This window comes from Pseudonaja textilis, chromosome 1, assembly GCF_049901715.1.
Source record: "Pseudonaja textilis isolate UNSWEBS1 chromosome 1, rPseTex1.2, whole genome shotgun sequence".
Lineage (NCBI taxonomy): Eukaryota > Metazoa > Chordata > Lepidosauria > Squamata > Elapidae > Pseudonaja > Pseudonaja textilis.
This window is the reverse complement of record NC_141990.1, coordinates 220,218,906-220,244,987: the sequence shown is the minus strand read 5'-3', so window position 1 is coordinate 220,244,987 and position 26,082 is coordinate 220,218,906. Positions and strand designations below refer to the sequence as shown.

The following is a 26,082-nucleotide window of genomic DNA, read 5'->3' as shown; positions in this document are numbered from 1 at the left end:
CTAACCCTGTTCCCATTCTCTTAGGATTTTTAAAAACACATTTATATTCATTCGTATCACATAAATGCAGTTGCCTCATGTTTATCTAATTTAGCAACTAAGATTTGTTCAGTGACATCCTTGGTATGTTTTGCCCACGTAACCCTTCTTGCGTTCAGAGATTGTGCTTCCCTTCCAGTAGCTGCTGGTAGCCTCTTACTTAAGAGATTAAGAAGTTTCTGCAATGGCACCAGAAACCTGCAGAGGGAACAAACAGTTGGCCAAGAACTTAGGCTATTGCACTCAGTTGCTTAATTGCCCAGTTAGACAAGACAAAGCTAAAGGATGCAATGGGTGCATATTTTCTCTCTTGTAGAGACTGTTGAGCACCAATTGCAATCTGTTTGAGGATTGCTTCCCACCCTGCTTTATACAACTATTCGTTCCTTTGATGACTTTCAATGGGAGAAAATAGAAGTGGTGGCTTTTAGGTATTGATGGATTCTAACCCTATCAGCCCTAATCCTTAGCCAGATAATTTGGGACTTAACAGGACTTGGAATCAAACTCCAATAACATCCAGAGTCTTAGATTCCCCATCCCGAATCTTCTGGTAAGTCTTCACCAATAGAAAACTTCAGTTGATGATTTCTGCACATCCAGCCACTGTTAAAAAGGTAAAAAGGCTGATCCCAAAGGTGCTTCTTCAAAAGGCAAGTTTGTTTTTCCTTGAAGACATTTCGCTTCTCATCCAAGAAGCTTCTTCAGTTCTGACTGAATGGGGAAGGATGGAAGGATTTATATTCCTTGCAGTCATCTGGTTGTTAGCCCTCGTTCTGAGAGTCATTGAGGACACTTGGTGGGTTTATCTGTGCCCTCAGGGTTCTTTGTCTGCTGCTCTTCAGAGCTACCGGTTCTACAGAGGTGAACAGAACCGGTAGAAATCCACCCCTGTTCTTGCTGATGAAGACCACGGGATTTGTAACACAGCTAATCTTAAAAGCACCAAATATTGGAGACTGAAGCAGAACATTTTAATGGGCTGAGAACCTGGATGCTTTCTCTTGAACAGATTTGTTCGGAATAATAGATGACAGAGGATAACTTGGGAAGAAGGTTGGAAGCGTATGTCAGCATCATTTGAGCGGTCCCTGAATGGGGCAGAGCAAAAAGTGGGGATTGGAAGAAATTCTGCAGTGGCTAAAACATTCACTAGTATTCTCTCTTCTGTCTTTTTTACCTTAGCATCACTGTTTTAAAGTGAGGATAGAGTGTTTACCACGAGATCATTCCCTTCCACATTTCCTTTTTTCTTTCTACATATGCAGTGCTGATTCTATACTGGAAGAAATTAACCTAGTCTCCTCCATACCTCTATTGCATCTCTCCAAGTGACTGAATCAATTACATACTGGCCAACATCTCTCTCCATTACTTAGTCCAGATCAAATGCCTTGAGGTTTCCAAATGGTTTGCATTTTATTGCTTATATGGGCTGTTTGGAGGAATATATATTGCTCCAAGGGCTGAAGGCAGGTTGGCTTCGTATCTCATTGGAACACCAATTAAAGCAAACAATTTATAGTGTTGCATCATTTTAAAACATAGGGGATGCTCCATATAACTTCACTGTTTTTTTGTTCAGTCTCAATCTGAACAGAGCTAGGCAGATCACCGCAAGAGTCCCTTTGCTTTTATTCTTCTGGCTCTGATATCTCAAATCCACTCATAGCCAGCCCACAGGCAGGTAACTGAGCTTGCAATGAGGCTGGGTCATATAGGATGACTCAATGAGAGCAAGGATCATGTGCTTTGACCATTTCTCTTCTGGTAGCAAGCTATGCAGTAGCGCTCCTTGTGTCCACCGCTCACTGAACAAGCATGACACACGGTGCTCTGGCACCACCTATGGGAGTGGAAGAGAAAGACAAATTTAGTGACCTGATTCCCAGCCCATCTCTGTCTAATCTGAAGGGAATTATACAATCATGGCTGAACGTTCAGCTTCATCCGTAATGCTACCTAATTATTCTAACTCACCCAACAGCAATGAGAAGCACAATTTAATCTTGTTTTTTTGGTTTACACTATACACCAAAGCAGAAGGCAGCCATTAACTGCCAAAGAAGAGGGAGCCAAGCTATTCTCCAGAGCACCTGAGGGCAGGACAAGAAGCAATGGATGGAAACTAATCAAGGAAAGAAGCAACCGAGAACTAAGAAGACATTTTCTGTCAGTTAGAACAATTAACCAGTGAAACAACTTGCCTCCAGAAGTTGACAATTTCCCAACATTGGAAGTTTTTTTTAAAAAAGATTGAACAACCATTTCTCTGAAATGGTATTTTCCTGCCTGAGCAGGGGGTTGGACTAGAAGACCTCCAAGATCCCTTCCAACTCTGTGATTCTATTCTATTCTATCTCCCTGGGAATCAGGCCATAGCCAAGAAAAGACTAATACAATTGATTGCCTTAGCTTACCTCAAAAAGCCTCCGTAAATATCAAATATATAAACACTGAAGAGTCCTGCTAGATCATGCAAAGTTTAGTCCAGTATTCCAGATGCCAACTGAGGCCCACAAGCCAAGTTTGTGTTCCCAATAACTGACATCCTACCGTCAATAATCAAAGCATAAAGTAGAACTATTATAACCACAAGCTTTTGAGAAACCTATCTTACTACTTTATCTCTTTTAAAACTATTGTAACCCATGCACATCACAACTGCTGATAGGAAAATTCACAGTTTAACTGGTATATGAAAAAAGTGTTCCTTTCTCATGTCCTAAATCTTGTGTCAATCATTTTAACTGAGTAATTATAGGACTTAGTATTATGAGAGGGGACAAATGTCTACTACGATGCCATTTCACATCTCTATATCATGTAACCTTCTTTCACAGGTGAGTAACTCTAACCTCTTCTTTTTAGTTGACTCTTAGTTGCATCTTCTCCAAAGTGACATCGCACCCTTTGGAGATGCAGAGAACAGAACTGGACACCATACTGTAAGCATGAGATTTGTGCAGAAGCTGTACTATATCAGCACTTTCCTCTTTTATCCCTTACCCGGTGATCCTTGATACCAAATTTACTCTTTTATAGTAGCCAAACAATGAGCAAATCTTTTATTTGAACTATCCAAACACAGTTTTACTATCGGAGAGCTATTAACACATCTGGACCTGGGCTGATTAGCACAGCTGCCAAAGGAACAGTAAAGTGTATTTTAAAAGTACATCACAAATGGAAATGTCTATGGGCCCATGATAAATAAATCTGATGGCATCACAGCTGCCCCAAGTTTCTGTGAGCCTCTGCAAAAGGTGTGGTATGTAAACAATATTGTGGTACGATAAAGCCCAGCTGTTTAAAGGTTAACCCTCTCTGTTTTTATCTCATGAGATATTTTTCATCACACTTGTTTTTTTTGCTTCTGAAAATGACAACATCATATCCAGAGTTTGGACTTCCCTTTTTCTGCCGTTTCCTGGAAAAGAATGGCTAACCTCTTGAACTTTAAAAGTACCTAATGAAGTCCCAAAGGTGCTTTTTTTTCTTCAAGAGGCAACTGGACTTTCTGGCTTTTGTTTGAAGATGTTTCTCTTCTCATCCAAGAAGCTTCTTCAGCTTTGACTGGATGGTGGGACAACCATGACCTGGATGACTGAGAATCTCCATAGATACCTAAGGAAGTGGTGGCTGAGCAAAGTAAATCAGAGCCGGAGACTCTATAGCAGAGTTTCCCTCTTTTTTACCAAGTAAATTCAGACCGATATTCTTTCCATCGCTACCTAAACTGGATCAGGAGCACAGCGCCAGAGAAAGTTACATTAATACTCTCCCTAGTACACTGTCCTTGTCTGTCATTTCTCCACCTCCAAGTGATGTAACTCATTAGTGACCTTCCCTAAATTGATGCCCTTGGAATGTTTTATTGCAAACCTAATAGTAGCAAAGCAGGAGAGGAGCAATATTAATCCAAAAATATACCGGGTAATTCTGAGGAAAGATCCCCTGGTAAACTGTATTGTGCAAATCTGAAAACCAAGAAAACCATGGGACAAAACCCAAGCCCCCCACCACCACCCCCAATGAGTCCTGCCAAAGGAGAAAAAGATGCACTCTCTACTAAGACCTGGCAGTTTTAGGATATACTTCGCAAGCATTGACCAGCTGCAATAGCCAAGTCACATTTATTGGGCCTGTCAGTCCAGTGGAGAAGGACTCTCTCTGAAAACCTGTGGGTTTTTTTTCCCCTTAAGTTCTGGGACAGGTTGTGATGTGCCCACTTAGTGCTCAGGATCTCTTTTGATCATGATATGCTTGTTCCCACGTTATATTTACTCTATGGCCATTTGTAGGTATTGTATCTGGGTTAACACCACCAATAATCAGAACTGAACTGGGCAGTCTTTATAAATCAAAATTAGAAATAGATGTAAATCACCTGCACTGGTACCGGCGTGACATAAGCTTGAACTCTTTTTTGCACTGAGAGCACAACCCTGTGTTCTGAGGAGCAACGTTCACAACTGGCAACGTGATACCTTCCGTCTTCTGCCACAAAGCATCCTTCTCCCTAAAATACATGCAACAAATACTTTCATTTTACTTCAAAATACTTATTGGCAGTTTGTTCCACTTGGACATTTGTATTTGGCTCATTTAGTTCACATGCTATTGCTGTTTCTGAAATACCTCAGTGGTTGGAGGTTTTAGAGGAATTTACTTTCCTTTTAGAGGAAGTTGATGAAATTGATTTACATGACCTCTGGCATAAGAAACCTGAATATCCTGTTATGGTAAACCAAAGGAAGGTAATTTTATACAGCAGCAAATTTGTTTTTTATAATCTTAAAATGACTGGCTATAACAAAAGGTTTGCTTTGTGTGTATTTGAATGTCTCAGAAAATGTTTAACAGAGATCAGCTACAATAATCCTCCTGTTGGAAGTGCAGTTCAAATGGTTTGGTCTTGGTAGATGGAATCTATCATGAGCCGTAGATCTTTTGGATACGAGGGCTGACTAAAAGAACTACCATTCAATGCTAGAATAAGGAACGCACACTTAATTTGCAATGATGGCATTTTGAAATGTGTTGTCTGACATACAGATAAGTACTTTTTGTGGGTTTTTTTCTTAACCATTATCTTCCATCTTCTGAGGAAATATGCTCCATTGTCCAGCAGTTTGTACTGTTGAAAAACCTCTATCATTTAGTCAAAACCCTTTGCTGACAATCTCATTTTGGGGGGCTGCTTATTTCCTTCTGGAGCAACAGAAAAAAATTGCTTTATTACCTATTTGACAGCTTTTCAAATATTTATCATTACGTAACCAGTTGTAGACTAAACATACCCAACTTTCAAAGTTTTCTTAGATTAAATAATGAGGATCTAGTCAAATTGTATGCATTGATCCAGTACCTGCTAAGTTTTTGGTTCACACTTTCCCCGATGATTAGCTAGGAAGTTTGCATAATTATCAAACTAATAATATCTCTTTCTTCCCCTCCCTTTTATCTCTGTTAATACTCCATCAACAACATATCAAATTGCATAAGGTAACTCAGGGACAACGAATATGTCACCAGCTGGCACCTTGAAATCTGAACTAGTTTGGCAAAATTGGTCATTCATTATTCCAGAGCACCTGGTTGAAAATGGCTTCATACAATACAGCAGACCTGTCAGTGGATATTGTCCTCGGTCAGTACAAAATGACATCAATTTGATCTTCACAGGTCAAAACACAGGTTGCACTATGAATGTATCTGTGCTCGGAGAGCACTGATTGCTGTATCTCCAGCTTCACAAGAGAGTTTTCTCATGGACTTCCTATTTCAGAGAGACTAACAGGAGAGGCAATACAATCTCTCTTAGCAGGCCAAAAAGAAAATTACCATAAAAACTGCTTGGAAGTAATTAACAGCAGCTACAAGATCAAATGACTCTGCTACCTTCTGGAGAGCAGTCACAGTGAGAACATAGTCTGCAGTCTTTCAAAATGAATGCTACTTTGCAGCGGTATCAGTGAGTCACACTGTCATGAACTTTACTAAGGAGAACATCTCTCTGTCCCTTCTCTTTTTAAGTGGATACTGATCATCTTCCCCTTATCATCTCCTCCTAACTTGGTTCAGAGATACACAAATAGTTTAACCAGCCAAAATCTAAAAGGCACCATGAGGTAAATCTATTCCCCAGAGCTGATTAAAAAGAATTCTGTTTAGAGGGTGCCAATTTTACCTTCATGTTCCCCCACTTTTTGAATTAGCTCAGATTCCTAATAATTGACTATCATTTTTTTTCATCTTCAAGAACACAGTAGTAGCAAAGATGATCTAGCTAATTATCATCTAATTGAGACCTGAATTGCTATTTATAAAACCAATGCCAGGTACTGTGAAGGCCTACCTCTGTGATAGTGCTGGGAAAGAACAGAGAAAAAAAAGGGTAGCCAACTACAAGGTAGCTGGACTCAGTTACAGAGGCAACAGATACATCATTGGAAAGCTTGAAGGATCAATTTAGGGGCAAATTGTCACGGAGAAAAATCTATCTGTGTGATTATAACACTCAATGCCAATCTGATGGCATATAATCAGTTATAATCAATGTCAAGCATTTGTAATGGAAACAATGACACTCATTATCTGAATGTGGAAAATATCCTGTCAGAGACAAATAAGTAGGCCATCTGCTTTGTTGTGGATAATGGCCTTGTACTATAGTATATGATGGAAAAACATGCCACAAGATCTAAATGGGCTCCATATGCTGCTTTTACCGGTTTCCATCAGGTTTTTTAAAACTCTAACTCTAGGGTAAAAGTACAGTGTATGGGTTCATCAATAGACAATGGACAGGAAAAATTTAAATTTGACACTAAGGAAATAAAGGTTCATGACATACTTGGAAATAAAGCAGTATGAAAACACTGAACATGAAAAGGATAAACCCAATTTAAAAAACCAAAGTGAATTGCTTTCCCTAGCATTACTCACTAGATTTGCCTATGTAGACATCTTTCTTAAAGTATTTTTTGACAGACATCTGCAACTGTTGGTTACAGTGGAGTAGAGAAATAAGGAGTTAAGATATGCTGCAAAATGGCAGGAGGTTTGCCTCTAGAAGTAAGTTAAATTGGGTGCTAAGAATCTGGTTGCACAGGTCTGTAAGAGGAACAAGTCAGGCTACAAGATCTATGGGAGAATGTTTGTCAACCTTGGCAACTGTGGACTTCAATTTCTAGAATTCGTCAGCGAATGTGGCTTGCTATGGAATTCTGGGAGATAAAGTCCACAGGTCTTAAAGTTTCCAAAGTTGAGAAATGTGCTATAGAGATATAACAGTAAATGAAATAAGAAATCACCTACTGCTTGTTGGGCAATGGAGAGTAAGTAAGGAAATTAGACTTAGAGGCCTCTAGAAAACAGGAATTCTATCCCAAATAATTAAAAAGGCAGGAAGCTAAAATTTCAATGAGTGAGGAAATGTAAACATTGTGGAACTGTGGATGCAAAACAGACTTGTACAGATGCATGCAGAACATGGGCGCAGGGGAGGAAAGGAGAAGAGCTGAAGAAACTCAGCTTGGAAGTGTGGCTAGGAAAAAGGAAAGGAAATAGTCAGCTAATAGGAGGAGGCTTAATGCAGTAACACTTTTGAGAGAGAGAGACTACTTAAGAGTAAGAAGTAAGAGAGAGAAATCACTTTGCCTAAATGGATTCCACTGCATGCAGCTTGCATTTAACTGAGGTAAAAGAATAGAGAGGAGGAAAAGTAGGCTGGATTCTGGGAAGCCAGATAGAAAGATGAGATCCAGTAGACAGAGAAGAGAGTGAAGGGATCTGTTATACAAGACTTTGGTGGAGAACCTATTTTCTGTGGTCATTTTTATTAGGGAAGGGATACATTAGGGAAGGGATACATTTCAATATGCTCTGTACTTTTGAGATATATGCATCTTTAAGGAGCAAGCCTTCTTTTGACTCTGAGCAAGCCTCTCAGCACACAGGCAGAGTCATTCCACTGAATTCAATTGTTTAATATTATTTAAATGTTTTTCTTGTACTGGGTTGTATATTGTACTGGGTTGTATATTGTTTTTCTTGTACTTCCTGTATATTGTTTTTCTTAATGCAAATAGTAAAATAAAGCTGATCATGTGTCTGATCATACTTAGAGATTTAAAAAAAATTGGGGGAGGGGGGAGCTTCAGGACAACTGGAGAAAATTGACCCTTGGTGCCATCTTCTAACCCCTTGGTTAGAGGAAGACTTGGTAGCAAGCTTATTTAAACAGAATTAGCTAAAAACTCAAGGAATCTCCTCGGAACCTTCTTGTGAAGCCAGTTATAAAAGAAGACCTACTACTTTTAGAATTTCATTGATTACCTCAGATACACTGAAGAAGTGTCCAAGGACAACATTTGAGCTTTCCTGGCCTGTAACATATATAGTATACTTCCCTCCCCAAGTATAATTTCCAAAGCTAAAAGCAACATGGAAGAAAACCATTATCTATTCCCATGGGGCTCCCTTTACTCACTGCAGTAATTCCAAAAGTTTGCTTTTCATATTTCTGATGACCATTCCTTGTTCCGCCAGTTCCTCTTTCAATTTCTCCTTCTCTTTCGATTCCTGGCAGTTTTTCTCCAGCAAAAGTTGTAATTGTTCCTTTTCTTGCTGCGAGCTAAGCAGGAAAAGAAAGGCTGGTGTAACTCAGGGTCTGAATATCAGAGCTGTGGAATGCTTCACGGTTCCTTCCCCCCAAAAAGTGCTTTGGATCTCTTTCCAGTGGAGAGAAGGAAACCTATGGATCTTCCATACAGCATCCCCCACTGATCCCAATATTCATTCCATAGGTAATCCTAGTGATATCTAGCTGAGATGGTAGCTCCCAGCACCTCTCATTATTAGACATATTGGGCAGCAAACAGAGCTTGTAGTTCAATAATATTTGATGCATTACATAGGTTCCCCTGCTCTAGTTTAGAAGCAAGAAGAAATGCCTCTAGAGCAGTTTAAGCCTTGGTTTAGAACAGGGGTCTTCAAACATGACAGCTTTAAGACTTGTGGACTTCAACTCCTCCAGTCATGTCAGCTTGGGAATCCTGGGAGTTGAAGTCCACAAATCTTAAACTTGCCAAGTTTGAAGACTCTTGGTTTAGAATCTAGTCCAGTGTTTTAGGCTGCTGATTGCCTATTTTGTGATCTCTGTGATCTCACTCCATTACCAGAATCAAACAGCAAGACATAGCCATTTAATTTAGTCTACATTGATCACTGCAGGTGACCTTCTTTCCACTGGTAGCAGCCCACCGTCCAATGAAATTGTGCCTCATGGTTTCAGGTTCATTATACCAGAACTTGTGTTTGTGTCCTTACTATTTAAAGCAAATGAAATGTATTATCAGATAACTTCACAAAACATCAACATAGAGGTTTTAAATTTCTTTTGCAAAATATAAGCGGGATGACAATGAGAAGTACTTGATCGGTGAGAAAGCTCCCTGCGCTTTATGTATCAAAATGATTAGGAATATAAGGGAGTTCCTCACACCAAGTCATATCTTTTGATCTTCAGCCCCTGGGAAGTGTTTGCAGGACTAGTAATACACCTCTGATATTTCAGACAAGGTCGTTTTCTCCAAGCATCACTTGAAGATGCCATGGTTTGTGAACCTTGAGCTCTGAATTGCAAGACATATGTATCTGTTACTATATTTAATTCCCTAAATATAGCTTTAAATATAATGGGTTCATGCCCTCACCGATTCAGCTGCTCCATAAGATGTCCTATTGTTTTATCCTTGGCTATCAACAGTTTTTTTGCTTGCCGGACATCTTCTGTCATTTTACCCAAATGGCCAGCTAGACTCTGGGAAGTCAAGGATGACAAGAAAGCACAGCAGAAGATCAGTGACTATCTGGCAGAGAGCATGTACACCCATCTCCCGGGAATAATTATCGTCAAGACATCAGTTCACGCAGTAGAAGTAGCTCAAGTCTTTTTGCCAATTAAGACTTGATTTTGAACCCTCAAATCCTTCAATCATGAAATTGCTACATGCTGACTTTCATTCCACCAAAATGCAGAGAACGGTGGCTATTGCCCCCATCTCCAAGTCAGCTTCATCTTACATTAGCTTTACAGCAAAACTCTCCTAAAACTTTTCCATTCTGGTAAAGTCTGTCACCTCTATGCAAACCAAAAGGAGCTAATTCACCAGAAAACAAGCAAAAAATCCTTTTAATTTTCTAGAAATAAACATATAAACATCCCCCCACTGAGCTGCATTTTCATTCTCTAAGTAATCCTAGTGATATCTAACAGTTGATATTCTTCGCAATGCATGACATCTAGGAATCCTTTAGTAAAGACATGTCAGTACCTTATAGTATTTTAGTATAAGGCTTGCTGTGGGTCCTATCTTATTTAAAAAGATAAATATCAATAATATATATATGTGGAACCATCCTCAGGGTTGTTATTGGTACCCTATTCCTTAGCTGTCATAGAACAATAGGCACCTACCTTCTCAGGCACTTCAATTCTCTGTGTGGCACTGTCACCCATCTTCACAGATCCTTCGAAATCCTGAAGCGCCTCAGTCTGAATCTCTTTCGTTGTCAAAGGTGATCTCGCTATTCCCTCTGTGGCAATGGCTCTTTCCTTGACAGGAGCCCTGGCTTCTTTGCTTTTGCTCTCACATGCTAGATGTGTCATTGTGATAGAAGAAACTGGTGCTATCTGCAGAGCATCTTCTGTGGGCCACTTCCAGCATTGCTCCAGTTCCTCACTCAGTTGTTTTGCTATATTGGTGGTTTGCATTTTCTCCAGCCGTAGCTGCTCTACTTGATTTTTCAGCTTCTGGCACTCCTCTCTTAGGATGGAAGCGATGCTCTCACTTTTCTCCTGTTGGGTTTTCTGTAGAGTTTGGCTGGTGGCCTTCAATGTCTCCAACTCGCTTCGAAGCCATGCCATCTCCTGAGTCTGCCCTTTCAGACTGGCGGTAGTACTTTCTGCCTGTTTTACCAAGACTTCTCTTTCTCCAAGGGCTTGTTGCAGAGTGGCTTGGAGCTGCTGCTTATCCTCTTGAAGCTGGATTACTTCTTTTTCAAAAGTATTTAGCTGGCCTGTGAGCGTCTGCAAAGTTCTTTCCCATCTCCTCTGATCCTCAAGAGTTTCTGCTTCCAGCTGGAACTTTTTGCTGGCCATTTCCTCTAACTGGGCTTCCAGGGTTGTGTTTTTCTCCAAGCTTTCCTTTAGGGAGGCAGATTGGTCATCCAGCTCTCTTTGCAAACTCAGGGCTGCTTTCTCATGGTCCCTCAGGGCTTTTTCCTGCTTCTCCAGAGACACTTGAAGGGTGACAAGTTGCTCTTGACGTGCCAGCAGCTCTTTCTGAAGGTCTTTTATTTCAAGCTTGGAAAGCACCAGGCTTTGTTCCTGAGACACAAAGGTTTCCATAAGAGTCTCCTTCTCCTTTTCTAAATTCTTTATTTCAGCCAAACTCCTCTCTAGTTTCTCCTTAAGCGGGTCTATTTCCTGTAGGGTTGAATAGTCTTCTCTTTCCATCGCCATGCAACATTTCTCTTCTGTCAGCTCCTTGACTGTTTCCAGTTGGCCATGTTGGCTCTTCATGGCTGCCACATGTTCTTCCCACCTCTCCAGGCTCTTCTCAGAGACTTTTAATTTCTCCTGCAGTCCCCGACATTGAGAAATCAATTGCTGTTGCCTCAAATCTTGGGCCTCCATATGTGCCAGATGATTTCTCCTCTCTGCCTCCTGAATGCTCAGTCTCTGTTCTGCCTCTTTGAGAGCCTTCTCAGCACCGTCCTTCTTGGCCCAGGCCTCTTGACATTCCCCAGTCAAACTGGCAACCTTACATTCTGCTTCTCTGAGTGCTTTTACTACCTTGGCCAATTCCTGCTGCTGTTTTTCCTGCTCCCCCATTTTCTCTTTCTGTTGTTCCTCATACTTTGTCAGCTCTTCTTTTAGAGAGTGGTTCTCTTTGGAAAGAGTTTGCTTTAGAGATGCGTTTTCCTCTTGTTGCAAGGCCAGCTTTTGCTGCAGAACGCTCATCTCTCCTATCAATGTCCTCAAGCACTCTTGCTTCTGCAAGCTGTCCCCTTCCGTTATCCCATCTACCTTCCTACAGAGGCAGTGTTTGGGTTGAGGATAACATAATCCTGGGAAAGAAGACACGTTGCCTGGCTGCTCCTTTTCCAAATGGACCTGCAATTCACCATCAGCCCTCTTCTGCTCTTTGACCGAAGGTGGACTCTGGGCATACCTTTCCATAAAGGGATTCAGTTTCAGAAGGGAACCCATCTGCAAGAGGCTGTTCTTTCTGCTTCGCCAGACTCCAATCCATTTCTCCAATGGCTGTTCCGGCCCAACCCTCAACTTATCGTCTACCCTTGAATCAGGAACATCCATCATTCTGAGCATGCTCCTGTGTACGGAGGTGCTTCCTTGTTGAAGGCCAGGTTCTTGGCTTGAGTTTCCAACCTAGGATAAACAAATAAATATTTGGTACAAGATGAGACTACCCTGATAGAAATATTAAAAGTTTTCAAGTTATGGTCACCAAAACAAAGTGCAGATTCAGAAATAAAGTCTGAGGGAATTCTCTTAGCCTGGGAACAAAAAGGGATGTTTCCAAAATACTGCAGATCAAGAACAGATGGGCATATTTTGTAGTGTAAGCTGCCTGGAGTCACCATGTGCGATTCTGGCGGCCACATAAATGTGTTTAATAAATGAATAAAAATAGTAAACAATTACCATATTCCCCAATAAACCGAGATGAAGTAAGAAAGAGGATCAAATACAATGAGTAACATACAAATGAGGGCCAAGTACACACAGCCAAGATTTTGCAACATATCCCATTTTTACTTGCAATAAACCCGTCTACTCAGACTCTATGACAATTTTCTCTATTGGCTGCCTGTCTGCTTTCTTGGTTAAGAATTGCTGTAAAGAAGTGCACAGCATTTGCAGAGCAATTTGCAAGTATAGGTAGTCCTCGACTTACAACAGTTTGTTTAGTGACCGTTCAAAGTTACAAAGGCATTGAAAAAAAGTGACTTATGACCGCTTTGTCACACTTACAACCAATGTAGCACCCTCATGAAGATCAAAATTCAGGTGCTTGGCAACCAGTTCATATTTATGACGGTTGCAGTGTCCCAGGGTCATGTGATCAACTTTTGCAACCTTCTGACAAGCAAAGTCAATGGGGAAGTTAGATTCACTTAACAATCAGGCTACTAACTTAACAACTGCAATTCACTTAACAACTATGGCAAGAAAAGTTGTAAAATGGGGCAAAACTCATTTAACAAATTTCTCACTTTGCAACCTACATTTTGGGCTCAATTGTGGTCATAAGTGGAGGACTACCTGTATTCTCACCGTGCTTGACCATTCATCTTCCTCTCTCTGCAAAGCTGGTTTGCAAAAATGGAATGGGAAAGAAAATGGCTAGGAGAGATAACTACAGAAGCCATAATATCTCAATTATTTCTTCCCTTAATTATAAAATTTAATTTGTAACTTTTTTATAAATGTTTGCCTTTATATTCACATAAGAAAAGGGATTGTCTGGAATTGTGGGAATTGTTCCAAACATTTCTGCAGGACACCAGATTGGGGAAAAATAGCTGTAAGTTTATTTATGGGAAATGGAAGAAGTGATCTAATTTCAATTTTTGAAGCCTGTTCCTGCAATTCTAAGTTTGGATATGATGTACAATATGCATATATCTATTGTGAAAATGAATAGGTGGCATCTCAACCAGAAGGTTTATAAAGCAATTTATGATTTTTTGTCCTTGAGTCCATAATCAGTTTTGTGGAGAGTTATGCAGAAAGTTCTAAGTTTATTTGTTTAATAGTATGACAAAAATCTTGGGATGAACCAAGAATCCAAACCATTGCTGGTGTTTTCTGGCAGGAAAAAAAATATCCATGTATAAAAGAAGCAGAAGAAAAACTGATATGGCCTTACATACTATAAAGCTGATTATTGAAGATAAGCAGGTGAGGATTGGTCATTGGTTACACTTGAAGCCCATGATACAAGAAAGATTAAATAAATAAATTGTGTACCTTAGAAAATCCATCCTCTGAATGGGTATACTTTAAAGCTCTGGTGGAATATTGTGGCAAAACTCTAGGAAAAATAACAATAATAGATCAAGGAGGAAACTGCTGACTTCTGCATCTAATCTCCTATTCGTGATGTTTCATAACATTTCTGGAGGAGATCTCTCAAGATACACAACTTGAAGTCATTTTGAATTGTGATCCTCCAGAAATTGCTAAACTGCAACTTCTGGTGTTTCCTATCATGGCTGCTGGAAATCTATCTTATTTCGCAGCCGTAGATTCTTAACCACTACTCTGAAGAGAGCATTACAGATTATGACATGGCTTAAATCTGTGAGCAGGGTAGAAAGGAGCATTGTAAACCATTGCATAAAGGGACTGCAAACAGTCCACAAGGACATATAAGAGTTTGTGCAAATTTCACAGAGCCTGAGAGTTCACCAGCAGAAAAAGTGCATGAATTTGAATATGGAGAACAACTAATCTTGTAAAGATGTGGAGAACGATGATGAAGGAGGAAAGAAAAGATGAACATATATTTTATAATACTAGAGAAGCGTATTGTAAATAAATAACACAATAGCTAAAGCCTGATTATAATTTCTAGTGCAGCTGGAAATATATGCCTCTTATGGCAGCATTTTGAAGATTGGAGGAATATGCATTCCATAATACGTAGGTACCTAAACAATAAGCCACAGAACCGTTTCCTTATATTGCTCCAAGATGCCTTATTCAGAACTATCAGTGTGAGGTGGCAATATGTGAATCTCTAGTTCCACACATTTGGGAAGGCTTGCATCTTGTTACTCACTCTGAGACTGTGGGCCATGTGGCATCCAAATCTTCTCTGCGGAGGGCCAGGTGAAAGGCAATGCCATCCAACTCATAGAGGGAACTCAGAATGTCTGTCCGTAGCTTTTCGTCCAAGAAGGGACTTCGTGCATAGTACCATTCACTGCAAAGAACAAACCACAGAGCATGCTAACTCCCAGTCGCCTGTGTTACCTCCATTCCATTCCCATCATGGATCAGAGCCAAACAAATGTAACGGTCTTAGAAGGTGGGGGACCACCTATATATCAAGAACCTTGAGAACACAAGAGAAATACTACCGTTAACATACATCTACCACCCCCCTAACTCTGCCAACCAAGAATTGCCCTTCTAAATTGGGCTTAAAGGTTCAGGGCAAAAAGCGCCCTAAAATCTTTAGTGAGATTCTCAGAGTATCTAAAAACTACATTCATTCATTCATTTTCATTCATTCATTCATTCATTCATTCATTCATTCATTCATTCATTCATTCATTCATTCATTCTTGATTGTATTTAAATAATAGCATTCAAGTATGATTCATTTAATTAAAAAGTAATTGTTATCTTGGCACTAGCTGTTTCTTTGTTCTGATCTCACCTCTTAGTTTTGAAAAAAGTTTACCCTGTGAAGTTAGCTAGGGAATTCTCTAGGACAGAGATCTATGTCTCAGAGGGCTATCAAACTCAATTTCAATGAGGGCCACATCAGGATTGTATTTGACCTCAGGGGCCGGAGTGGGTGTATCCAGGGTAGGCGTAGCCAGCTTGACATCACTCATGTTGGAGGTGCCTATGTACCAGGCACTCTGCCAGAGAAAATGGGCTCCCGAGCTCTGTTTTCGGCTGGGACAGCCTCCTGCAACCCTCTGCCAGCAAAAACAGAGCTCGGGAAGCACTGGGGGCTGACCCTTCGCTATTTCCAGGGCTCTCCTATGGGCCAGATCTAAGTACTCCATGGGCCGGATCAGGCCCCTGGGCCAGTTTGACACGCCTTCTCCAGGAGCATTTCCACTCTGCCATCCCACAAAACCTCAGAAGCAATTTGGTCTCTAACTCTATTTGAATTAACTTGAAATGCTGAGACGAAGGGATGAGTATCAGTGCCCTGAGCTACCACACTCTCTGCAACAACAAAAATCTCATCACCCGCACTCCACACCAAATGGAAGAAAACAAGAGCAGAAAACAAATAAGAAGCCTTTATTAAATCTTGTCAACTTTACACCTTTCAATTTTTAAAAATTGTATAGAAGGGGATTTGTGACAAGTCTTGTAAAATCACTGCATTGGCATTTTCTTACAAGTCTTAAAAATCAGCAATCTGGAGAGCTCTCATCAAAGTGGAAGCACACAGATAGCTGAATTTTACAATAGCTTTCCCTGCTTTGTACCTGAACCAGAAACAAATCATCCTAACTCTCCCCAAACGGTTGATGTGGTGCAATACAGAGATCAAGCTGTTTCCAAACTGGTGCCGAATACTTGCAAGGAAAGGTTCTTACCTGGTGACTTCTGGTTCCATGAAGCAGAGCTGCAAGGTCTCAGCTAACTGTTGATGCACCAGGCAGTAGCGGATGAAAGCACGGCCTTTCCCCAGAGTAGTTTTCAGCTATCGAAGAAATAAATGTATGTTCCAACAAAAGACCAATGTAGTAAAGAACTCCCTTAATTTTCCCTATTTACTGAAGTTATTTATTTATACACTCATCTAGGCTATCCAACTTGGTTTACATCTTCTTCTAGCTCCCTGTAATTTGTTTTTCCCATTTGTTTCCACTGCAATAGCCATAGCACTTAGACTTATATACCACTTCACGGTGCTTTACAGCCTTCTCTAAGCTGTTTACAGAGTCAGCCTACTGCCCCCAAGAATTTGGATCTTCATTTTACCCACCTCGGAAGGATAGAAGGGTGAATCAACCTTGAGCCTGGTGAGATTCGACCTGACAAATTGCAGTCAGCTGGCAGTCAGCAGAAGTAGCCTGCAGTACTGCATTCTAACCACTGCACCACCTTTATAATGATCCATTGTGCCAATATCCTAGTCTTGGTGCAAATCAACCTGTATTGATGTTCTTCACCAGAGTCTGAATAAAGAATGAACTATCACCAAATTTCCTTTGGAACTACGCTATCTTGCTATAGAACTATGACTGACAGGTTCTAAACAGTATAGTGTATATGTATTTTTGTAGGTACATGTGTTGTGTGTGTATGCGTATGTGTGCACGCACACACATATTTGGGTATATATACATACAACACATATATAGGTAGTCCATAGATAATGACTGCCCTTTTAGTGACCATTTGAATTTAAAATGGCACTAAAATTTATGATCAGTCCTCAACTTTATAATGGTCCCAGTGTTCTTGCTGTCATGTGATAACCATTTAGCCGGCTTCTGACAAACAAAATCAAAGGGGAATCTGGCAGGAAATTGCAAGTTGTGCTCACATGACGTTGGATTTAATGCCTACATCTCTTAGTAATAAAGGTGCTGGTTCTAATTTGTGGTTAAGTGAGGACCACTTGTATAAAGAAAGAAATGTAATCAAACAATGGCAAGTTTGTCAGGGAAAGCCGTGTCTCCTTTATATGCACTCCTGAAATAATCTATGTTCACATTTCTTATCAAGGAAAAAAAACACCACTTCAAAGGGTTGCAACCCAACCGTATGTGCCCGTAAGAGGTTACTCCAATTACAGTTAGGTCTCGATTAGCATTGATAATGAAACCCACAAAGGGGTCACATTATTTGAGGGTGCACTATTCAAAGTGATATTTCTGTGGGGAAAAATGGCAATTGGTTCCAGCTTGCTAAAGATAGGCCATGAACATTTTTTTCAAGGATAAGGAGATGGGACCCACATGTGCTACAGATGGCTGCCCCCATTGGTTTGAATGCCAGGAGATAAAGGGCTTAATTATCAAACTCACAACCATGACAGAGCCTTTTAAAGAAAATTAAATTTACTAATCTTGCTTCTAACTGTTTTGGGAATTGCTTATCTAACTATCTTAAAGCCATAGAGATCTTTAGGATGACAAATTTGAAAAGGCACCTGGTAAGTTTATCTTCATTTCCACACAAAAGAAAATTTTACTATATGTTTAAGAACTTAAGAACTTAAGAATTTGAAATAAATGGAAAAATATTAAATAAGATTTGGAACCAAAATTGTTATAAATGAACTAAGGGTCTAGAGAAATTTGGAATATTTAAACTTTTGCTATAAAATGTTGGGACCAACTACATGAAATAAACAGCTTTTTGTGGAAACCAGAATTATGTTGTCTAAGAAATTAGAGACCTTATGATTTAAATTGGACACTAGAGGGGACTAAAGATGCAAGGCAAAAAGAAAACTGTCTTTGGTGTTGATAAAATTTGGGATTTACAAAATGACACAGAACATTATAATATTTGAAATATTATAGGAGGTTTTTGAAAGAAGGACCAGAATATCAGTGACAATGTCTGCTTCTATGGATAGACTAAGTTTAAAAGATGTTAATAAAGGAAAGACAGATGTGAAATAATTCCTTATTCCATTTTGCAGCCACAAAGATTAACAATATCTAAAATCCCAACTGCAACAACACAGAAATTAGTCTTAACTGAGCAGAAGCAATCCTTGCAATAAATGAATTTTGGGTCACATTAAGCATGACCTGGTATCAAATTGCATTGTGCACTAAATAGAATATTACATTAATCAAACTCGCACTAATCACAACCTATGTGCATTATATAATTGTTTGATGCCAAAATTTCAAACATTTTCTTCTTTAAAGGAAGAAATTAAAGTGAAAAAGGTACTTTAAAAATACTAGATACCATGGGTCTTAGAAGTATTTCTATATGTTATGGATATATAGGAGCATTATTTCCAATTCTTATTGGCTTCCGTTTGTCAAACACAAAGACTAATTCCTATTTAAAATGCAGAGCACAATTCTAGAACATCTCCTTATTTCACTGGGAAAGAATGTTTTTGGAAGAAATACAGTATGAACTCCTGGACATATGCAAGTTGCCAACAAGGGATGTAGTACTAGTCAATAATTCCATTCAACAAATCCCATAACTATACACTAACCTAAGAAATAATGTAGCATATTCAGTTTTGTTTATCACAGTGTGCAAACCCAATTGTTTTATAAATTTTAGTTTGTGACTCAGAATTATTTGTAAAGGAAATTAAAGGGGTTGTTCAAGAAATTATGATTGGAACAAAGCATAGCAGTTTGGGTTTTTTATGTACATGTGATCTGTAACAGAATGCTCTTGACATGAAAGGCTGAAATGCAGCTTTGTTCAAATTTGTTCAAATTAAGGAAATTGTCATAAGATTATCTTGGCCCCAGACAGTAAAAATAAAAAGAACACTGTGTATCTGGGTAGATGTTTAAAAGCTTTTAAATGTGGAGCTATAGAAAGAGATAAATGTGAAGAGCTAATCTTGGAATGTATTTTTGGCAAATAGTTTTGACTAACCAGATTGCTATAGTAACTACATTTCCTTTTGCAAATTGTTTAGTGCTTCTTATGATATGCAGTTATATGCACTTCTAAAAATGTTCAAAAATGAAAGAACGAATTACCTCAATCTTTCCAAACCTAACAACCTCTAGATGGATGAATTGGACTACAGTTCCCAGAAAACCACATCCAGCATGATGGATTTGTAACACATCATATCTGGAAGGTACCAGGTTGGAACTGAACTGTAGAAACATAACAGCATTTACCGTCATCTTCGTGACTATCATCTTAAGGTTTCGCTTCTTGAATGGTGGGTTGTTTAAGCCACCATTGGATGACCCATAGATGTTTCTGAATTACCATACTACTCACAATAGCCCAGCTAGCAGTGGTAAATGATCCTTTATCATTAGCCTTCAAGTTTAAGATATGAGAAATGGTAACTCATCAATATCTGGAACATTCCAGATGTGGAGAACTTTCCATACCTCCTCTGTGTTTTCCTCTGGCAAAGAGAAATGCGGCGTAGTTGATTTGTTCTCACCAATCCACGCTGCACCACACTCCACAATAAACTCACATAAAAATAAGCTAATCTTACTTTGTCCAAGGAAGTGACATGTTGAACCCCTGCATGTGGCTTGCTATTTAGCTGGGTGAGGTTTCGGCTCAGAAAATCCCAATAATCTTTTTTCTGTCCAAAGAGATTTTTCTTCTCTTTCAAATCATACTAGAATATGGAAGAAGGGAGAGAATAATATTAATGTTTGTATGTTCTTCATTGACGTTCTCATTAATGATACAGTAGCTGATTATAAGCTGACTGGTGATAGAATTGAAGTCTAGGAGGTTACATATTTTCTAAATGAGCATGTTTTTAGGGAATACTATAAACATACTGGAGATTCAAATAGGAATGCTGGGGGAAAGTAAAGTTCTTTTGGGGCAGCACAGAGATGAGACCTTGCCTAAGGAGGAAGGAGCTACTTCAAAACCTGGGAGTGCATCATGTTGCAACATTAGGAGCTAGAACCAATTTAAACTGTATTTCTTGTGATGCACTCTATAATCCAGGAGTAGGAAACTATTCTTTAGTTGGGGGCTATACAGTATTTCTTTGGGGTTATCTATGAGGATTTTTGCTAGATTAGCTAGGACAGCCCTCTCTCCCTCCCCGCCTCTCTTTCTCTCTCTCTCACACACACTCTTTCTCCTCCTTGTCTACTCTTTCCCTGCTTCAAGAGAAGCAGACCACATTGCCAGCGATCTGAACTAAGTCCTAGCAGAGGGTTTCTGAAACTGCAGCCACCCCTGCTAACACCTCCAAGAGCCCAAGAGTCCTGTTGTCAAGCAAAGTCCTAAAATTGACTATTGAGTCCGCATACCTGCAGTAGAAATTCCAGTTGGGCACAGAAGGGTTGCAGTTCCTGGCTGCCATCTGTCACAGGGAGACCCCGCTCCCGGTAGTTTTGGTTCAAATCACCCAGTGTATCTAATGAGGGGGGAGAGGAAATTTATAAAACACCCGAGTCCTGCTGTAGCATTTCTCCTCCTAAAGTTAAAATCAGGTGAAGAGAGTGTGCCAAATGTACCCATTACAATCTAGCCAAAATACCAGAACAAGGAATAAGGAGGAAATAGATCTGGGAATATAGAGGGACTTGATAGTCTAGCAAAAAAAAAAAAAAAAGAGGCCGTCTCCCATGAAAACTTTTTAAAGGCTGCACACAGTTCTCATGTACAGAAAAGAATATGTTAGAAAGAGCATAAAAGAAAAGCTCATTCAGCAAGGTGATTTATGCCATGACCTCCCTTCTTGCAAAGAAACAGGTTTTTTAAAAAGTGTGATCTGTTCTGGGCAGAGAGGCAACCAATCAATCAATCAATGGCAGGTTGACTCACAGAGTAAAATATGTTAAATGATGGGATGTCCTACTTATTGTTTTATTATTTATACCTTTAGCCAGAAAGCTCAACTTTCAGGTGTATCACTGTCTCATACAGGATAAATTGACTGGGAGGATCTGTACTTTTTATTGCTGAACTTCTGACAACCCAAGTCTACTCTGAGTTTAATTTTATTACTCCAACCCTGTTAACTGTTTGATCAAGAACCCATTCACGTCTGGGTTAGGATCTTACCCAGTGATCCCATCTCTGATGGCAATCCATTCGAGGCCTATATATGACAGTGTCATCGTCACAACAATGTCAACACAGATAGCGTTAAGGTCAATACTCATAACTTCCTATGTATAAAGTCTGGTATAAGAGTATCAAGGAAGCATCAGAATAATTATTCAGTTTATGGGCATTCCTGCTAGATACTGTAGATGCAGTGAGTAAGGCTTCAAATAATCTGCCTTTTATTCTTACAGACAACTTTCAAATTGCAGGAAGGCATGTTGTGGTGGAGAATTCGAAATAAACACAGTGAGGATTCATGAGGTTTGCCACAGAAGCATAACTGAGGCCAGTATAAGCTCCTGCTAAATTCAGATGTGCACACATGATTCCACTGGATCAGTGGTGGGATTCAATTTTTTTTACTACCGGTTCTGTGGGTGTGGTAGGGGAAGGATACTGAAAATCTCCATTCCCACCCCACTCCTGGGGGAAGGTTACTGTAAAATCCCCACTCCCTCCCCACTCCACTAGCCTGCTTTCCAGCTCTGTTCTCTGGTGCAGGGCAACAAAAGAAGACCCAGCCAATCAGCTGGGACTTGGGAGGCAGAGAATAGATGGGGGAGGGGCCAATCAGAAGTGGCATTTGCCGGTTCTCTGAATTACTCAAAATTTCCACTACTGGTTCTCCAAAACTGGTCAGAACCTGCTGAATACCACCTCTGCACTGGATTAATTATCCCATTCTGAGTGGTTTCTTTTCTAGCCTGTGGCATGATAAGCACTTATCTTAGGTTTTCTGGGTAGTTCTTTCTAGCTGGAGATTTGCCCAGAGATTATGTTAATCTCCCAGAGAGCAAAACTAAAAAAAATGTTTTAATTTTAACAGGCTATCTGGTCACTCTTTCTAATTCTGGCTAGGTTCTAAGTGATTCTTCTAAGGGGAAGGTCAGCAGAAACTGCCTATTCCCCAGCCATCAATCGTGCTTTGTTCAGACACCAGGTATGAAACATAATATAATACAAAAGAATACCATTCCAAGGGGTATGTGAGAAATATGCCCAACGTCCAAGCAGAAGCCAGATAATGCCCATCATTTTAGTAATGCCTACAGTGAAGCGAGCAGCCGTATATACTTACTCTTTAAATCCTTAATCGCATGAAGTATCTCTCTGTCAGCAGCCATAATTCCATATTACCAATCCTTCAAAGGAAACAGCTATTAGTTAAGGAAATTCCATGCTGGATCTACAGTCAGCAAGAATAGTAAGGATATTTCAAGAAAGCAGATTCTGGTGTCACAAACCAATGCAAATTATTTAAATGTGTATTGTTATTTAAATATTTACTGTTAAGGATCCTTTATTCTGGGACTTTCATATCTTGTTGGCTGAGCAGATATGCACAACACTCATTTTAAGAATATCAGTATAAAAATAGGTTGAATGTAATGCACAATATATATAAAATTCTATATTAAGAGAAGGTACTTGAATCTTTCTTTGCGTGCTCATAATAGTTTGCAGATTATTGATATTCAGTTATTACTAATCCTACCCATTTTTCCACCCAGAAAGTGCTGAAAACTCTGAGCAATAATTCCTTCCCTAAAACATACAAGGAACTAACTAATCTCACATGGCCAACAATAGTTAGGATGAGTGTTTCACAGCAGCTCTCTTCTGAAAACATGGAGCTACCTGTCCTTTCTTCCTAGCTCACAAGAAGAATTTCTGTCACCACCTTTTCTCCTGGTAGTGATTGCTGGACAATGGAAGGCGAGTCTCCCTTTGAATGAGTTTAGCTCCTGGGGATTTCTCAGATAGATCTAAGCAGTTTTCTTGGAAGCAGTGCGGACATGGTTTGCTAATACTGTATTTTCTTCTGGGAAGATTTTTCAACTTCTCAATCTAGTCCACCCACCTAGTGTTTCTTAGAAGATTCCCACAAGTCCCAATCCGGTCTAATCCTTCTTGTTTTAATTGAGTTTAGGACTCAATTGAAGGAGACTTTGAATTCCTAAGAGTCCAAGCCTTTTCTGTTACTCTAATAATTTTCAAAGAGGTAAATATGAGAGCCTTGGAAATGACGTATTTTTCTTCCACCTGTTAGGCAGCTCCTTTCTGTCCCAATGTGAACTCAGGAGGAAGTAATACTTCCTCAGTTAGTTTCTCATTATTTACACTCAACTTCAAAGGGCTTTTCAGCCTGAGTTTCTGTCCCAACCATACTTCTATTCCTGCCTTCATATATTTCTTTCTTCTCCACCCTATTTTCCATCCTAATCTGTTCTTCTGGAATGAAGGGCAGGGCGGGACACACAAATACACACACACACACACACAAACAAAAAACCCTTCCTAATTTGGATAAAGATTGCACTAGAAAACAGGAACAAGCATCATAAAAATCAAACTTCATTTCCTTTCAGCTTTCTAACAACCTTTTTAATGCTTCCCCGCACCCTACTCCCGGATATTTTCTAGCTACTTTTGGAAGCACACAAAATATCCCAGTGACCAGGCCTGCCTTCTCTTATATTTGTCTGATAATTCAAAAAGTCTTAGTCCCCAATCAAAATGCATTTTACATTTTTGGCCTATTCAAAGAAGATTTACAAACCACTTCAGGCCTTTTGGTGAGAAGTCAAGGAAGACCTTGGGGACTCCCAGCTTTTGCAGCCCATGGATAAAACAAGACGCAAAATAAAAGACACCCCAAATTTGTAACCATTATTTAAATGCTGTTTTTTTTAAAATGCAAATTTATACATTTGAGCCACTTCTGAGCTTAAGATCCAGGTCAAATGATGTCCTCTCCCTCCCCACTCTTGACCCTGTGCCTCTCAAACCTGCACTGGGGTAGTTTCTGGTTCTCTCAGTTCTGCACCGTATCTCTGTGGAGACCTTTCAGATGTTTTCCTATAAGAAAGTTCAAATGTGGACCTCTTGAGACCTGAGAATTAGCTGCCCTGCTTGTGTTTTCAACAGCCTGACACAGACAGCTACCTATTTACGGTGGCTTCCTTCATGCTACCCCCCCAGGGCAGCTGCTGCTGGCAATCCTGGCCTTTGCCCCCAATTTCTGAGTAGCCGAGGCTGCACATACCTGATTCGAGAGGCTGGATCCTAGCTGAGGACTGGAAAAACCAGCTCTGACAACTGACCTCTGGATAGCCAGACAAGAGTAGTTTCCTCTTTCCACTGGAAGTCACTCCTTCCCTAAAGGGAAAATGTGATGTTAGAATCTCCATGGATTCCAGCAAAGGGAGCACTAAGGTTAGACCTGATCTAACCCTTTCAGGTTCAGATCTTGTTGGGGCAACAGGAAGAGCGGCTGCAATCACTTGGACTCTCTTTGCTATTTTCTGCATTGTGATTTGGTGGGCAGGTTGCAATTTGGAGAAAAAAAGGGAAACCAGGGCAAAAAACAAAAGCCAAGTACCTCTGTGATTGCCAGATCTTTCAGAATCAGATTACCCTCTGAACTACTAGGCTGCCGGGTAGTGTTATTGGGAAGGCTGGTTTCTGAATGAAGCGCAACTATTAACTACTCCTTAAAAAGCTGCTTTGCAGGTAAAGGGAAGAATGAAAAGGAGCCCCTTGCCCTCCAGATGTGTGTGTGGGATGATATATTCTATTTCCTCTTTTTTTTTTCTGAGAGTGATTTGTACACCAATTCCGGTGAAGGAAAGTACTTCATCATGTGGGAACCTTCCTGCACTTTGAGATACTTAATGGAAATCCAACGCCGGATGGGGTGAACGGGCTGGCTGGAAGATGGTGTTGGTCAGTTTCATGGCAAGTCCGGCCAGCTCGTTTGCCGGTCGGACAGGTCAAATTAGAGGCGTGGGAACCGAGAAGAGCTTCTCGACATCCTGCGGGTCCTGCGGGTTGAGCGATGGCCGCCGGATTTGGGGGCGCGATCGAGAGATAGCTGGATCAAGAGACGGTTGGATTTGGGGGCGCGATCAGGAGACAACGGACTATCTCTTTCCGCCCGTTCTCCGATCAGATGCAAGGTGCCTGCAGCTGCGAGACTCACCGCCATGTCCGCCCCTCCGGCTCTTGGCCCTGCGGTTCCTCTGCGACCTCCCGATCTCCACCGGCAAAGCGAAAGTTTCTCGACGGAAAACCTCTTTCCGGGTTCGAGCGTTTGATCGCCTTTCTTCCTCCGGAGGCGCGACACCGCATCTTCCTCTCCTGAGGGGGAAGGGCGAAGTCGAGAAGTCGCAGACCAAGAGCGCGTGAAAAGTGTGGGGGCAGCAAGGCCGGTGAAACAAGGACCCACGCGTTTGCCAGGGTTGCCGAAGGAAGGCTCCTCCACGTCTGAAAAGGCGCGGGAGTTGCGCGGCGTTAAGAGCCGTCGCTATTAGTTTTCGAGTCGTCAAATGTTTGTGCGAAATATATCCTCTTATGCATACGCCATAATACTTGAAATAGCAGAACTGCAGCAGATATTGAATGGCTAGTATAGTAGGTAGTGTGTATGTGTGTACAACATACACACGCATACACAAATACACACATTCTTATGCAGT

At 40.4% G+C, this 26,082-nt stretch overlaps 1 protein-coding gene across 4 annotated transcripts; it reads right to left on the bottom strand.

Moving 5' to 3' along the window:
- Positions 1-953: 953 nt before the first annotated feature.
- RUFY4 (RUN and FYVE domain containing 4) lies at positions 954-25,872 on the bottom strand. Of its 4 annotated transcripts, XM_026707960.2 has the most exons (13): positions 25,587-25,872; positions 24,651-24,763; positions 22,683-22,746; positions 20,803-20,909; positions 20,019-20,147; positions 16,429-16,535; positions 14,922-15,065; positions 14,108-14,171; positions 10,526-12,502; positions 9,762-9,868; positions 8,537-8,680; positions 4,430-4,561; positions 954-1,885 (listed from the first exon to the last, which is right to left on the bottom strand). In XM_026707960.2, the coding sequence occupies exons 3-13, from the start codon at positions 22,726-22,728 to the stop codon at positions 1,783-1,785; spliced, it is 3,060 nt and encodes a 1,019-aa protein (XP_026563745.2). In that variant the 5' UTR covers positions 22,729-22,746; positions 24,651-24,763; positions 25,587-25,872; the 3' UTR covers positions 954-1,782. The 4 variants fall into 4 exon arrangements, with proteins under 4 accessions (XP_026563745.2, XP_087776655.1, XP_087776657.1 ...); XM_087920529.1 differs by lacking the exon at positions 24,651-24,763 and having other exon boundaries at positions 25,587-25,707; XM_087920530.1 differs by lacking the exon at positions 9,762-9,868 and having other exon boundaries at positions 1,556-1,885; positions 25,587-25,728.
- Positions 25,873-26,082: the final 210 nt, after the last annotated feature.

Excerpts from the sequence above, each read along its gene's own strand:
- RUFY4 (XM_026707960.2), bottom strand. The coding sequence starts at position 22,728 with ATGGCTGCTGACAGAGAGATACTTCATGCGATTAAGGATTTAAAGA. Across the intron at positions 20,910-22,682 it reads TGCGATTAAGGATTTAAAGA|ATACACTGGGTGATTTGAAC; the intron begins GTAAGTATATAC and ends CCCCCTCATTAG. Across the intron at positions 16,536-20,018 it reads ATGTCACTTCCTTGGACAAA|CTGAAAACTACTCTGGGGAA; the intron begins GTAAGATTAGCT and ends TTTCTTCGATAG.